The sequence below is a fragment of the Ictalurus punctatus genome, chromosome 15 (assembly GCF_001660625.3).
Source record: "Ictalurus punctatus breed USDA103 chromosome 15, Coco_2.0, whole genome shotgun sequence".
Taxonomy (NCBI): Eukaryota; Metazoa; Chordata; class Actinopteri; order Siluriformes; family Ictaluridae; genus Ictalurus; species Ictalurus punctatus.
In genome coordinates this window covers 11,241,376-11,257,310 of record NC_030430.2, presented here as the reverse complement: position 1 = coordinate 11,257,310, position 15,935 = coordinate 11,241,376, and the positions used below count along the sequence as shown (strand labels likewise).

Below are 15,935 nucleotides of genomic sequence, written 5' to 3'. Positions count from 1 at the left end.
ATTTGAATAATTACTTCTGCACTGGTGTTGTAAGACAAACTGTAGTGTAATATATCTTCCAGCTTGATCAGTGTTTGTTTTTTGTGTGTGAGTGTATATAAAGGCGGAGCCAAGCTTTACAAGCCAGCTGAGAGCAACTGGCTGATGCTGGCTGTGTTTGTGCTCGAGAATGATTTCTTTCTTGGCTGGATGACGAGTAGGCTGCCAAAGCTAAGGCAGTCCACAGGTGCAGGATGTCTGTGGCGGGTAGTGCAGCGATAGTTGAGCAGATGAACCCAAAGCTGCAGAGCCCAGAGGGCCAGTCTCATCAGATGAGCCTTTGCGAAATTGATATGAACTGCAAGGGTTTACTTGAGTTCATCCATGGTGACACATTCCAAAAAGGCCCTGAAGCACCTATACCCTCACTTCTCACCCACCTCTTTCTTCCTCACTTGCTTTGTCACTCTGTTTGGATGTAGCACCTATATGTAGCTGAGTGTCAAGTGCCCTCCATAAGGCCCGGATATCTGTATGTCTATTTTTAACTTACCTGACTGATGTTAAGCAGCTTACATCTGTATTTCCCATTAGAAGTAGCTGGTAATTTGTCCAAATGCTTGTGTGTTCACTTGTAATGCTTAGATGTTAGGACTAGTTTTGCCCCTGCTGCCAGCCTACATCCAAGGTGCATTTGCTTTGTACATTTATTAGTACAAATAACAACACTGACAATGAGCAGACCTTAAAATAAAAGGCTGCTTGTGGGGGCTAGACCAATGCAGGGACAGTTCCATCAAAAGAAACAACCATCAATGAAAGCAAACAATGCTTTGAAATACTTCTGTGAATTCCAGGTTGTGGGTGGCAACTACCAGCCTGTGGGGGAACAGTGAATTTTTCGATACCAAATGTGCAAAGTACCTCATGCATCAACCTGATAAACACACCAGGAGGTGTCTGTTATTACCAGCCTTACGGGGATTGGGCTATCAAATCTTCCAAGTATCATGGGATTCAGCTGCTTTAGGCAATGTTTTTCTTTCATTCATTCATTCATTTATTTATTTATTTATTTATTTATTTATTTATTTATTTATTATTTCCTCCCTGGAAAGAAAAATTAGCATGTGGTGTCTTCCTGCATCAGTTCCTGCGCAGATGCATCTACTGAACACCTGCCAAAATAAATGATTGGCAAACTCTAGGATCTTCTCTGGCTCTTTGAGAGGCTTCCTACAGGATCCTGCAAGTGTGAAGAAGGAGGGTTGATGATCCTCTGTAATAGTAATTCATGACCAAAAAAGAGAATGAAACTGTACTGAAGTCAGTGACATAACTAATGACTACACATTTTTGCATGACTTGCATGACTTGTGTTCCTGCCTCACAGCTCCAAGGTTCCAGGTTTAATCCTGAGCTCAGGTTATTTATTGTCTATGCTGAGTTACAAATGTTCTCTCTGTGCAAATCTGTGGGTTCTTTGGTTTCTGCCCATATCCAAAAAATATCAGCTGAGCATCAGCTGTGGATGGAGAGGAGGCAGGTTAAACGAGCAGGTAATGCCTGTTGATTCTTACCTGTATGTTATTAGCCTGAGTTTACTTATGTGTGTCTGTTTGTTCTGTCAGGGCTCTCTGTGACAAGCCACGGAGAGAGAGAGAGAGGAAGAGAGACAGAGAGAGGGAGAGAGAGAGAGAACCGTGTGTACAGTGGTGCTTGAAAGTTTGTGAACCCTATAGAATTTTCTACATCATCATATTTTCACAAGTCATAAACGTAGAAGAAGATAGCTCAATTAAACAAATGAGACAAAATATTATACTTGGTCATTTATTTATTGAGGAAAATCATCCAATATTACATATCTGTGAGTGGCAAAAGTATGTGAACCTTTGCTTTCAGTATCTGGTGTGACCCCTTGTGCAGCACTAACTACAACTAAGTGTTTCCAGTAACTGTTGATCAGTCCTGCACATCAGCTTGGAGGAATTTTAGCCCATTCCTCTGTACAGAACAGCTTCAACAATGGGATGTTGGTGAGTTTCTTCAATGAACTGATTGCTTCAGGTCCTTCCACAACATTTCTATTGAATTATGGTCAGGATTTTGACTTGGCCATTCCAAAATATTAACTTTATTCTTCTTTAACCATTCTTTGGTAGAACGACTTGTGTGCTTAGGGTCACTGACTTCCTGCAGGCCACAGTTTCTCCTGAGATTCAGTTCATGGACAGATGTCCTGACCTTTTCGTTTAGAATTCACTGGTATAATTCAGAATTCATTGTTCCATCAATGATGGCAAGCCGTACTGGCCCAGATGCAGCAAAACAGCCCCAAACCATGAGACTATCACTACGACATTTCACAGATGGGATAAGGTTCTTATGCTGGAATGCAGTGTTTTCCTTTCTCCAAACATAGCCCTTCTCATTGAAATCAAAAATTCTATTTCATCTATCCACAAAATATTTTTCCAACAGCCTTCTGGCTTGTCCAAGTGATCTTTAGCAAACTGCAAAGGAGCAGCAATGTTCCTTTTGGAGAGCAGTGGTTTACATTAGCCAATGTGAGGGAGGCCTTTAGCTGCTTAGAAGTTACCCTGACCCCTTTGTGACTTCGTGGACTTGCTTGTGCTTCCTTGTGACCTTGCACATCTTGCTCTTGGAGTGATCTTTGTTGGTTGATCACTCCTGGGGAGGGTAACAATGGTCTTGAATTTCCTCCTTTTGTACACAGTCTGTCTGACTGTGGATTGGTGGAGTCCAAACTCTTTAGAGAGGGTTTTATAACCTTTTCCAGCCTGATGATCATCAACAACTCTTCTGAGTTCCTCAGAAATCTCCTTTGTTCATGCCTTGATACATCTCCACAAACATGTGTTGTGAAGATCAGACTTTGATAGATCCCTGTTCTTTAAATAAAACCGGGCGTTCACTCACACCTGATTGTCATCCCACTGATTGAAAACACTTAACTCTAGTTTCACCTTCAAATTAAACTGCTAATCCTAGAGCTTCACATACTTTTGCCACTAACAGATATGTAATATTGGATAATTTACTCAATACATAAATGACCAAGTATAATATTTTCATCTCATTTGTTTAATTGGGTTCTCGTTATCATTTTTTAGGACATGTGTGAAAATGTAATGATGTTTTAGGTTATATGTATATGTATGTAGGTATATAGAAAATTCTAAAGGGTTAACAAACTTCCGAGCACCATTGGGTATATATATATATATATATATATGTGTGTGTGTGTGTGTGTGTGTGTGTGTGTGTGTGTGCAGTAAAATACAATTGAAAAATGGATGTAGAAAAGGTTAAGTAAATAAATAGCCCCTTTTTAATTGTCACAAGCCTGCCTCCCGTTTCCTCATTTCCCTCCAAACCAAAAAGGGAACTGTTACAAGTTTAACCATGTTAGTCTCACGTCAAATGACCTAAATGGGCTTGTTAGGATTTGTCATGTTCAAGGTATAATTGTACGTTAACAAATATAGTACACAGGATTTATCCTTAAACAGTAGCTTTGAACAAAGTCGTTATCCTTCTAATGCAGCATTGTGTAATTTTGTTCATTTTTTGAGCCTGTTTTAAATGCAAAATGACACATTTCAGTTTCTTTGAGAATCATATCATCTAAAAACATCAAAAGTCCAAATCATGATGTGAATAGGCTGAGGCTATTTACACAAAATGATTGTTATATAATGTGTGCCATCAGGGTTACATTTGGTTTCTAGTGTAGTCAGCAGTAAGGAATAACTTGATCATACACCATGACTAAAGATGACGCCAAAATAAGTCTACAGCTAAACACAATCTTTGCAATAATAATAACACACATTTCATACATATAGTTTCATATTGTACAAATAATTTTAGTCTTTCCTATGCTTACTAAAATTTATTTGTATTTTGATGCAAAAGGTAAAAAAGGATCTATTTATTTATGAAGGGCTGGGCAATATGGACAAAGTCTTATATCACAATATGGATAATTTCATATCTTGAAGCAATATATAATCACAATATATAAATTTTTTTCTAAAATTTATGAAAAAATTGCATGCATTCATGACAGGTCTGTGGCATACCTTATAAATGACTATTTTCTGGTCAGTGCTTGAATTGTTATACCTAAACCACATGCAAACATAGAAGTACCTCAATTTTGGGTACAAGTTCCTCATCTTTTAGTTGGGCTGATGCCTGTTCTGTGGAATGTTCTGTGAGTGTTGCGGGCACTTTCACCCTGTGTCATTCTCCTTCCATTTTTGTTTTCATTTTTGATACAGCACACTGCTAGCAGCTCCTAGTGCCGAACTTAGTGATGTAAATTGGCTGCTGAAAAGTGGTTTTTGCCACATTGGCGATATGGATAGTGTAGGATAAATTTTTTACTATAATCCTACTATATGTATCACCATATCACACAGCAGTACTGTTATCTATGCATTAAAGCTTATTTATCTGTGGTACTCAAATATCTATAGCTGTGACAATAGTTTGTGTGCCACAAATAAAGAAATTTTTAAAAATTTCCAGGCAGTTCCAGGAGTCAGATGAAGTCTCTGGACACTTCCTGTTATGATTTGTGTATGATTAATTGTAGGTGGACACTGAACGGCACGCTGATTGAGCTGAGGTCTGATTATCGGCGGCGTCTGTCTGGGGGGAATCTGGTGATCAGGAATCTGGACCTTGCAGAGGACACGGGAATCTACCAGTGCACTGCTTTTAACTCACTGGGAGCCATTCTCAGCAGGAGAGCGAGCCTTCAGTTTGCCTGTGAGTTACTAGCCCCACTTACGCTGACTAACCCAGTTCACACTGAGTATACAGAGACAGATTTTTAGCTGTTAAACTGTTATGGTCATTACTTTTGCACTTGTGTTTCTTCTTATTTTACACTTGTCCACACATGACATTGTTTTATCTTTTTATAACATTACAGACTTGAATTTCAAAACTCAAATGAGAAGTGCTGTGTCAGTACGTGAGGGCCAAGGAGTAGTTTTACTGTGTGGTACACCCATATATGCAGGAGGTGAGGCTCTGAAACATTATTTGACAATTTCAAGTCTAATAGTATGTTTTATTAACCATTTACTTATTCATATCTTAATTCATATCTATGCTGCTATCACTTTTTAGAGCTGCATTTTGCCTGGGTGTTCAATGAGTACCCATACTTTGTCCAGCAAGACAGCAGACGTTTTGTCTCGCAAGAGACTGGGAACCTTTACATCGCTAAAGTAGAGCCTTCGGACGTCGGGAACTACACATGCGTGGTGGTTAATCGCATTACAAAGGTCAAAATGCTGAGCTCTCCCACTCCGCTGGTCCTGAGGACAGATGGTGAGAATGTTTTCACTTTCACAATCTAATCAGAAGCTGCACTGCTTAGTGTTCCATAATAGTATAAATGAATAATTATATGAACTGAAAATTAAACATGATTTAACACAATCCTCACCACATTCATATTTTTTTCATATTATTATTAAAATGCCTGCAGATTCAAAACATTTGTTAAGCTACGACTTGGTTTGAAGATTATGTTACTATGGTTGCACACATTTAATTCAGTTCAATTGCACATGTATAGTGCTTTTAACAATTCATATAGTCACAAAGCAGCTTTACAGAAATTCAGATGTAGATTTATATTTCCCTAAATAGCAAGCCAGAGGTGACAATGTCAAGGAAAATGTCTCTGAGAAACCTTGTAGAAGAGTATAGACAACCGGTACTAATTGTGTTGAAATGACGTTCAGTATGAGCTTATAGTAAATAAAGATAAATAAGAATCCTGGGATAAGCAGATTATCCACAGACACGAGCATGTGACTTGAGCACAAACTTTTTTGGGAAGTACAGATCTTCAAGGTATCCATTGTTTTATTATATTTCGTATTTTGGGGGCTTTGGTAAAGTTTTGCTTGCTCTCTATGAAAAATCCCTCGCTGCTGCCTTCAAATCAAACAAACCTTGCCAGTGGCTAAATGAAATATTCCCCAACAGTGCAAAAGCAAACTCGGCATGGCGCAACACTGTGTTAACTTCAAATACGTTCAAAATTGTTTTTGTTTTTTTGTCAATCTTTTTTTAAATTTCATTCTTTTGTGCTCAGACTTAAATAATCTTATCTTAGCAAAGGGAAAACAAGCTCTTTTTGCTTTCTGCCTCATAGGTGTGATGGGTGAATATGAGCCTAAAATTGAAGTTCATTTCCCTGACATGGTTCCAGCTGCCAAGGGCTCCATTGTGATACTGGAATGTTTTGCTCTGGGGAAGTAAGTAAAGCTCCTCAGTAGTTTTTCAGTCTATGCCTGTCTCTGTTCTTCTTTTACATTTACATTTATTCATTTAGCAGATGCTTTTATCCAAAGCAACTTACAAATGAGGAAATACAAGCAAAGCGATATATCAAGCAGAGAACAATACAAGTAGTGCTACCATACAAGATTTATAATTGAGTTCTAGAGAAGCAAAGTGCACAGAGTAGAAGCCAGAGTCAGTTTTTATTTTATTTTTGTATTTATTTTTTAAATAATGTGGAGGTTAGCATTTTTGGGGTTAGTTAAGTGTTCACGGTTCTTTTACAGGGAATCCCCTCTGCATGGCACTCTACTCTTTTATTAAGTACTCTTACTATTTTTTTTTAAAACCATTCATGGTATTCTTCAGTTGTTTATTAAATTATTTGACATTTTATTGAACTCTTTTAATGTTTGGAAATGTTCAATATTTGACAGGATGCAAGGGAAGGAAATAGGGGCAGAAGGAATCAACAGCAACCTTATTTGCTAAATGAGTCTCCTGCTTACTGAAGCATCACTTAAAAGCAACTTCCCTTATTTATGACTTGTTGCACCGCTTTATCACTTGTCACCTGGCATAACAGATCTAAACACACAACACACTGTGATTACATACTAAGTGAACATTGACTAAATTAGGATTGTGCGATTATAGTGATTTAATCATCTATACACAATATTAGACCATCACAATATCCAGTAATGTGTGCTCTGATTATTTTACCAGGAGCTCCGCAGTTTAACATGAGAGTAGGCTAGTATGAGTTATCACTCAGAAATATGCAAATAAAATGGGAGATTAGACAGTCGTCATATGAATCTGGAATGATTTGCACAGGTGTTAAACTCTACGATATTAACTAACCCACCCTCTGCTCTCTATCTCAAATGCTCTCACTCTCTGCCATGGTAAATGGAGAATGTTTGGTGCTCATTAAAGAGAAATACAAACTATCAATGTATGTTTAATTTAGCTAACATTCAACAAGTATATTTAGCATCAGTTAGTTTCTGTCAGAAAGAGAAAAAGGACAAAATTATTAATTTTTTTAATTAAATTGTTTATATTGTTTATGTCATGATTTTTTAAATGGTATATTGTGAGCAGGGAAAATCTATATCAAACAAGTCTTGCCTAAATGTTGATGTTTTATCATTACCAATAATTTACTCATCACTTCTCATATGCCTTTTTTTTTTTTTCAAAAGTCAGACATTTTAATTGACCCGATTATTATTATTATTATTTTTATTTAGATCAGTTGTTTCTTATTTGGGGGGAGGCATTTATATCTCCCCTAAGCTCACATCATATACTACAATTAAAAAAAGACTGTGTAGGATTAGATGCCAACATGCCAACAACTATTTAGAACATGTGCCAGAAGAAATGCTTTTCTTTTATCTAAACAAAAATGTAATGTGCATAGAAATTATTATTTTTAAATTAATTCTACCTATATGTAAGTCAGGATTGTCAACCTTTGAACTATGATGTACATAAAAATTAGAAATATTAATAAATTAAATCAATTATACAAAGCACATTAAGCTGAAACTTCACCAAACATAGACATCTGTTGATATACTAGTGTACAGTACTGCCACACACTGATAAAACTTAAGATAACTTAAAATGGATAAGTTTTTAGATAAAGAACATAGTCTCTTAGCTAAGAAAGTTAATATAGAACAGCCCAGTGTGAAAATTTTAAGACTCTAGCACCCTACACAAGGGGGGCCGTGTGCTAAAAAAGTTTGAGAACCACTGCGCTAGACAATGGAACCAGGTTCTGTGGTCAGATGTGGCAATAAAATATGGGTTTGGCATAAGAAGAAGGTTGATTATACAGAAAATAATCAAATCTCCAATATTAAGTATGGTGGGGAATCTGTGATGTTGTGGTGCTGTTTTTCCTCCAAAGGCCCTGGGACCCTTGTTAGGATACATGAAAACATAGACTTCATGAAGTATGAGGAAACTTTAAATTAAAATCTGGCTTCCACTGGGTTGTGGTTGGATCTTCCAACTTGACAGTGATCAAAGACATATGTCAAACGCACAGAAAAAATGGTCCAATAACTTCAGAATCAAGCTTTTGTCTAGAAAACCTGTGGGGCGAGCTGAAGAGGTCCATGAGACAGGAGCTAGAAACTTAGAGAGAGGATCTGGAGAGATCCTGTATTTAGACTTGATTCTTTGCTCTGTATTCTCTGATCTCATCAAACCTTATAGGAGCAGACTCAGTGCTCTTATGATGGCAGTGGGAGGTTACACAATATACTAAATGCAACGCTGCAAATAATGTGGCTTTGGTACCATACCAGTAATAGCGGAGTTGACTGGAGTTGTATTTTACTCAGTCCAGTGCCTGAAATAACATGGAGAAGGGCTAATGGAGTTCCCTTTCCCAACAAAGTGAAGATGAAGAACTCTAATGTCGTTCTGGAGATTCCCAGTTTCCAGCAAGAGGATGCAGGTGGTTACGAGTGTGTGGCAGAGAACAAGATGGGCAGGAACACTGTGAAAGGACGACTCTCCTTCCATGGTAAGGTTCTGGTTGTTTGTGTGTGTGTGTGTGTGTGTGTGTGTTTTATCCCATTAAATTACACTCATAAATGGTTTTCTACTTTTTTACTTTTTTTTTTCTACTGAAAACTGATCTGACTGACCCCGTCTAGATCAGACAACATTGAAGGCAGTTTTGCTACCTAAACTGTGCAAATCAAGAGAAACAAACATACTATTTCAAGGACTCTGTTCTGCACAGTCTGTCACCTCATTAAATAGAAATAGAAACCCTAATCATCCATTCAGCAGCAAGAGATGTGCACAAGGCATGTGCCAATGGTGTGGAACTGAAAGACATACACTTACACCAATATAGAGTACAACAAAAACATTTAGATTTACATGTTGAACTTGTCTCATGCTTGTTTTCATTCTGAGCTTGGGACTCCAACGCAACACAACTTTGTGTCATCGCTCCCATTATTCCCAATTCTCATCATTATCTTAGAGCAGAAAAGGTTTTGCCATTTCATTGGAGTTTTTCCAATTATCTTCCATTCAGTGCTTTTCTATTCTGCCATAAGCCTTATATAGTTTCCATGACTACATGGCTGAGAACAAAAAAAATGAACCTTGTTTAATTGGTGTTGGCAGCACAGCATTGTGTGCAGTAACAAGTGTCATTGGTGTTAAATGTTGATGGAAACATCTTTTAGCGTGTTTGGGAATTCAGAAAGGTGGCAAACAGGAACCGTTTTTTGTTGATAATCAAATTAATTACATCTCAATAGAATGGCTACACTTTTGGTTGGTCCACGGCCAACTCCACACAATCGCCATGTCTGGAAGGTCAAGATTTAGTTGAGGACAAATGGGAGACAAATAGTTTCTTAATATGAAATTAATTCTTTATTAAAAAGCTTCCCTGGGACAACTGCTGAACTTCTCTTACATCCCGAAATGTGATGGGCAAATATGTGCCTCTTCACCTGGAAAGCAGGGTTATATATAAGGGCAATATAAATTACTTCACAGTAATTCTGGTATAACTTTAAAGATGTTTTTTTTTTTTTTTTTTTTTTTTTTTTTTTAAGATTTTCACCTTTGCAGCCTAGCAGATTGACTTATTACTTATTATATATATTTTATTTGTTAAACAAAACGATATATTGAAAAGTGTTATATATAAAACAACACATAGTTCTGTGTTCCAATTTTCTTTTTCCACTTCAAAGATGAAAGGTAGGAATTCACACTCAGCGCAGCTTTTCATAGAGTAGGTGAACCTTTTTTGTTTCTGCATAAGAAATCAAGTTAACTTCAAACTAGATGTCAGAAGGTAGCAAGGGTCATAACACAAGTCAAGACACCAGATACCAGTTTAGTTGTTTTGAAGTAAATGTATTGAAAACAAAACATTTGTTATTGAGGAATACTTTAAGTGTCAGGGTGAGTGTGGCCAAAATAAAACAAAAGACATCTAGCTCCAATTTTTCAAAAATCTACCTTCCCTTGCCAGAACCAAAACAATAGAAAATATAGTTTCTTCTGTTTCTTCCTGCTTCTATCCCAAAAACAGGATAAAAGGAACTCCCCCTTACAGTCACTGGACAGCTACAATATTCCAGTATTTATAAAAGGTGCAGAAAAATACAAATGTCTGATGTCACCTGTACAATAAGCTGAAGCTCCACTTTACATATGTCTTAACATCTATAACCTGTAGAACAAGTACATCGTTCTTAAGGCTAGCCTAGTGCTGGTATAAACAGGGTTTGATATATAGCTCAAAATGACAAGGGGTCTGTACCATGAAGCAAGCTGAACAAACTCAGAGCTTTGGGATTAGTTTCGAGTTGATAAAAGCAAATTCAATCAGGCTTTATTGTTACCATGACACTGGTTATCAACATACTCTGTCAACACAGGCTTTGATCTTTAAGCTGTGATTAGTCCACAAGCATGTGCACAAGCGTGTGACGTCGGCACTGAACAGCCAATAATGTTCAACATCGGGAAAAAAAACAGATGTGTATACTTCCAATTGAAAAGCAAGAAATTATTTTGCGGAAATATGAGGAGTTTATACCTACACTAACCACTAAAAGCAACACCATTGCGGCTTTCAAAGCTCAGGAACATTGCTGATTGTGTAAATGTGTAAGTTTACTTCTATAGGCTCACAATGAGAATAAATGGATTGAAAATTTATAACCCCAACATATTTCATGTAAATTCATTTAATATAAATGAAAATTGTTTTATTTAAATGTTTCTCTGCAAAGTGCTCTTCTTACAATTTGTGCTGGGGAGTTGAATTAATTGTGTCACTTATATGTCACTTTTGCTCACAGCTGATTGGTCCAAGTTGGCTTTGGGTTCTCTTACTCAGAACATTACCTGCCCCAGAGCAGATTAGCCGTGGAGCATAAGTCACTATGGGGATGAACACTGGTAAAAGTCGAGCCACTTTCATGGTACCTAAAACTCAAGGTTGGCACAAACTAAACTGAAATTTACCTGGCTAGCCAGCTAAACTGGCTTCATGGTACAAGGTTTCAAAGATAGCATAACACATAACACAAACATAAACAAGGTCTGCCAAAGTGAGGGCCAAGGGGTGACAGAGTAGTGACGTCAATCACAATGGTTCTCATCTGGGAAATACTGCATATGTAGAGAAATGGATGGCGGGACAGAGAGAAAGATATACAAGTATACATGCACACAAGCATGTGCACATACAGAGAGAAAGTATAACAAGGAGAGGGGAAAACAATCCAAGAATAACACATGATCAAAAGAATAGACATATTCTTTTGTCTAATATTCTGACTGATTATATGTTCATACATATGATTCCATCTTACTCTCAGTTTCATGTACATTCTTTGGTGAACGCTATATGTTTTAGCTTGCAGGCAGGTTTCAAAAACGTTAAGGAAGTCCCAATGAAAGCGCTGGCTTAAAGCATGATCTAAGGAATGATCAGTCCACCTTGAGATATTTGCATCTTCCTGAGGTATGATCCATCTTGAAGGTATTCACTTCTTCAGGAGGTATCATTTATCTGTCTCGATCCGCTGGTCAAGTTCATCATTCTCTTCAACTCACACAAACAACTTGGGAGATAAGCTAGCATTCAGCTCTGAATGTTCTTATCTCCACACTCACTGTTTCACATATAAAAAATATATATATAGATACTAAAATGACTCCAGAAATAATTTAACAGTTATTAATTCAATTAAGTTCACTTTTAATTAGGTTAGCTGTTAATAAATTAGCTGTTAATAAATTAGCTTTTAATTAAGTTAGCTGTTAATACATTAGCTGTTAATTAAGTTAGCTGTTAATTAAGTTGGCTGTTACTTAAAAACTACAACATGTCTCAGCCGGCAAGTTAGTTCTCACTTGAAATGAAACCTGCATGGAATGAGGTGTCTTCAGGTATCACTTAATTCACAGCTGCTTGCACTTTTGTAACGCTCACACATTCTTATGCTGCAAATCCAGTTCACAAGTTCTCATGCTGTCTATGAAATATAAAATACCATTCAAAGCAACAGTATTCTGACAGAATCTATTTTGCTGGATATTCCTCTCTATTTTTCACAGTCTGGGTTCTTAATGCTCCAATCTATGGAGTGCTTGTGAGTAAAAATTACCCAATAATACACACATCAATGGTGGCATGATATGCACAAATTATTACCTAACAATATAGCAGCCAGTTTGGGAATAAGTTAGCTCAACATTGTTTTGACCACTGTTAATGAATGATCTTAAAAAGCTTTGTGGATATATATTCATTTGTGTGCTACCCAACCAAGTGAGGTCCCAAGAAAAGTAGGTTATGATGATTAATTACAGGAGAAAAGTTGCAGAGAGTGTGGAGATTTGATTTTTTTTTTAAATTCAAAGGTCAACAGGATGGGATGAGTCTTAAATTACAGATCATTTCAAGGATAACTGGAGAGCGAGTAGAAGATAATAAAAGGCTTTGTGCTGATGTCTTTTCTATTAGCAGACAAGATGTATCTTACATATGTTGTTGAGACGTAATTTATGCACGCCATGACATTTGCGTAGTATCAGGGTACTAACCAATGCTTACACAATAAGCGGGAATTTGAATCTGGAATAGAAGTGAGAGGAAAAATACCACAGTAGTGGAGTTCCTCGGTATTCTTTCTTTTGTCTTTTTTGAGTTTGTCCCTAGGCTTTTGAATAATCTGCCTTTGAAGTGTACACAACAACTAGAATGCCCTGAGCATCCTGGATGCCCTGCGCATACTGTTTTGATCCACTGTAGAGTGCAGACAAAACACAGTTTTATTTTATTCATTATACACTCACCATCCACTTTATTAGGAACACCCGCTTACTTGCACAGTCATGCAGTTATCTAATCAGCCTATCACGGTGTAGCAGGTCAAGCGCTTCAGTTAATGTTCTAATCAAACATGAGAATGAAGAAAAAGTGTGACCTCTGTGACTCTGATTGTGGCATGAACGTTAGTGCCAGATGGGCTGGTTTGAGTATTTCAGAAACTGCTGATCTCCTGGAATTTTCACACAATCTCTAGACCTTACACAGAATGGTGAGGAAAAAAAAAAAACAATGAGTGAGCAAGAGTTTTGAGGATGGAAACGCTTGTTGATAAGTGAAAATGGACATATTGGTTCGAGCTGACAGGAAGGATATAGTAACTCATATAATCACTCTTTAAAACTGTGGTGAGTCTGTGACCAGGATAGCCTCAGATTATTGTTCTTGGCTGACTGGAGTGGAACCTGATGTGGTCTTCTCCTGTTGTACACCATCCTGGTCATGGGTTGTTGTGTTGTGCCTTCTGAAATGCTTTTCTGCTCACCACAGTTATATAGAGTGCTTATTTAAGTTAGTACAGACTTCCTGTCAGCTCAGACCAGTCTGGTCATTCTCTTCTGATCTCTCTGATCAACAAGGTGTTTCAGCCTGCAAATCCTCCACACACCGGATGTTTGTTTTTTTTTTTTGCACAATTCTGTGTAAGGACAGTAGAGAATAGAGACCGTTGTATGTGAAAATTCCAGGAGATCAGCAGTTTCTGAAAAACTCAAACCAGCCCATCTGGTACCAACAACCATGTCACAGTTGAAGTCACAGAGATCACACTTTTATCCCCATTCTTATGTTTGATGTGAACATTATCTGAAGCTCTTGACCTCATGAAGTTATGCATTGTGATTCTGCCACAGGGTTGGCTGATTAGATAACTGCATGAATGAGCAGGTGTGTAGGTGTTCCTGTTAAAGTGACTGATGAGTGTATTAAATCTGTCTGAAACAAATGTATTGCAGTGGTAGATACAATATATATCCTATGTATATTTTGGCTTCTACCGTTTCAATAGAGGGTATGCATTGACGTCACTTTCCTGCTGGAACACACCCTCCTCAGCCAGACTGAATCGCAAAACATTCAGCTTGTTTTAATAGGGGAAGCTACGAATATACAAGTTATACGAATATATCGAAAATATACGAATATATTGTTAGCTACGAGTATAACTAAAGATTATCAGCTTAAATTAAAGGTAGTTGGTCTTGACAGTGACCCTTACAACTTGCCAAAGGACCTGTGGTTCATAGACATTGGCATGTGGCCAGAAATTGGTTTTCCAAACATTCATTTGTGCCTGATTTCAACGCTGGGGAAATACACTAAGCAAAGCCTGAAAGCGCACCTACTATGGATTTGAAACGTGTCTAATTTTGTTTTATAGGTCTCATACAATCGATTTACATGCATCCAAGGTCAAAAAACACTTTAATGTGCTCATAAATTAAATTTCAGCATCATCTTTTTATTCCAGTGTCAAAAACAACTCATTAAATGATCCGTTTAAAAGGATTAATTCTAAACTCCTCCTTTCAGAGAGCATACTCTGCTCTGATTGGTCAGATGTCCCAGTCTCTCATGATTGGTCTACCGCTGTCATCGAGCAGCCAATGAAGACCAAAGGCAGGGCTTTTTGTTCCAAACCTACGTAGGTTAGTACAGTAAGTCTGGAATTACTAACGACTCATTTCAGCTGTTCAGAATCGGTTCTTTCTTTTGGGAGTCAATAACTCTATTGTCATGCACTTTGATTTTTGAAACTTTGCAGATGTTTTTACATTCACAAACAGCTCTATAGCACACTACATGAAAGGTAATATTTGAAAAACCATAATAGGTGCACTTGAAGGCATACAAAAGCCTTGAAGCTTGGTCCTACTTCAAGGCGGGATTTGTTGGAGAAATTAATGTGACAAGAACACCAATAAACATTCTGGTTGCATGTACAAATATCTTTATTTTATTATAGAATTTTATCCTGTAACCTGAAGCTAGCTAGTCCTAGTATCTTTGTAGCTAACACTACTTCCACTTACTAACGTTATATATTTGTGAAGGTAAAACACAGTCAGAGAATGAATGAGCCCCTATTATTCATCGATTGAAATAGGCAGTGTTTAAAAAGAAATATGTAGCAAATTATTCATCATTGTACAACATGAATACCACATTCCAAAAGAACTTACACTTACACTGCTCCACTTAGTAAAAAAGGAGTGAATGGTTTTTTGCCACTCTGTAAAAAGATAGCACTGAATTATTGTTGAATCTGTTAGCACAGTTGATCTCACAGCAGCTTTTTCCCATTTTAGATGCGTGTTTTCACGGAATTCACACTGTACACTAATGGTGCCACTCAGTGGGTGTGATCGCGGCGAGTTCCGGCTACCGTGAAGTCAAGTGTATACCCTCTATTGGAGACAAAAAAAATGGCAGAGTTTTACTTGCCTATAAGAAACAACTCATGAAATTAGTGGCTTGTCACTTCCTAGTGTGAAAGTGACTTCACAGCTCTCATTGGCATGTCACTGGTTTCTTTGTGTTCTTCAATAAAGCAAATCTGCAAGTTCTGATAAAGAGATGTGATATAACACACCCTGTCATGATGTACAGTGCTTCTTCACAGACATGACAGCTCTGTCTGTCAGCAAAATACTTTTTATCTACAGGAATTATCTGAAGAGGTTTTTTTTCTTTTTCCCATATAAGCCTTCTGTGT

The 15,935-nt window shown here is 37.4% G+C and overlaps 1 protein-coding gene across 2 annotated transcripts in view; it reads left to right on the top strand.

Moving 5' to 3' along the window:
* The window catches only part of cntn3a.2 (contactin 3a, tandem duplicate 2), a 91,427-nt gene that overhangs the window by 34,557 nt on the left and 40,935 nt on the right, over window positions 1–15,935 (top strand). For both annotated transcript variants that reach the window (XM_053686477.1, XM_017486434.3), the window contains exons 4-8: window positions 4,607–4,782; window positions 4,949–5,041; window positions 5,149–5,352; window positions 6,188–6,290; window positions 8,682–8,866. In XM_053686477.1, coding sequence (XP_053542452.1) covers window positions 4,607–4,782; window positions 4,949–5,041; window positions 5,149–5,352; window positions 6,188–6,290; window positions 8,682–8,866 — 761 coding nt within the window. The remainder of the gene's footprint in view (window positions 1–4,606; window positions 4,783–4,948; window positions 5,042–5,148; window positions 5,353–6,187; window positions 6,291–8,681; window positions 8,867–15,935) is intronic.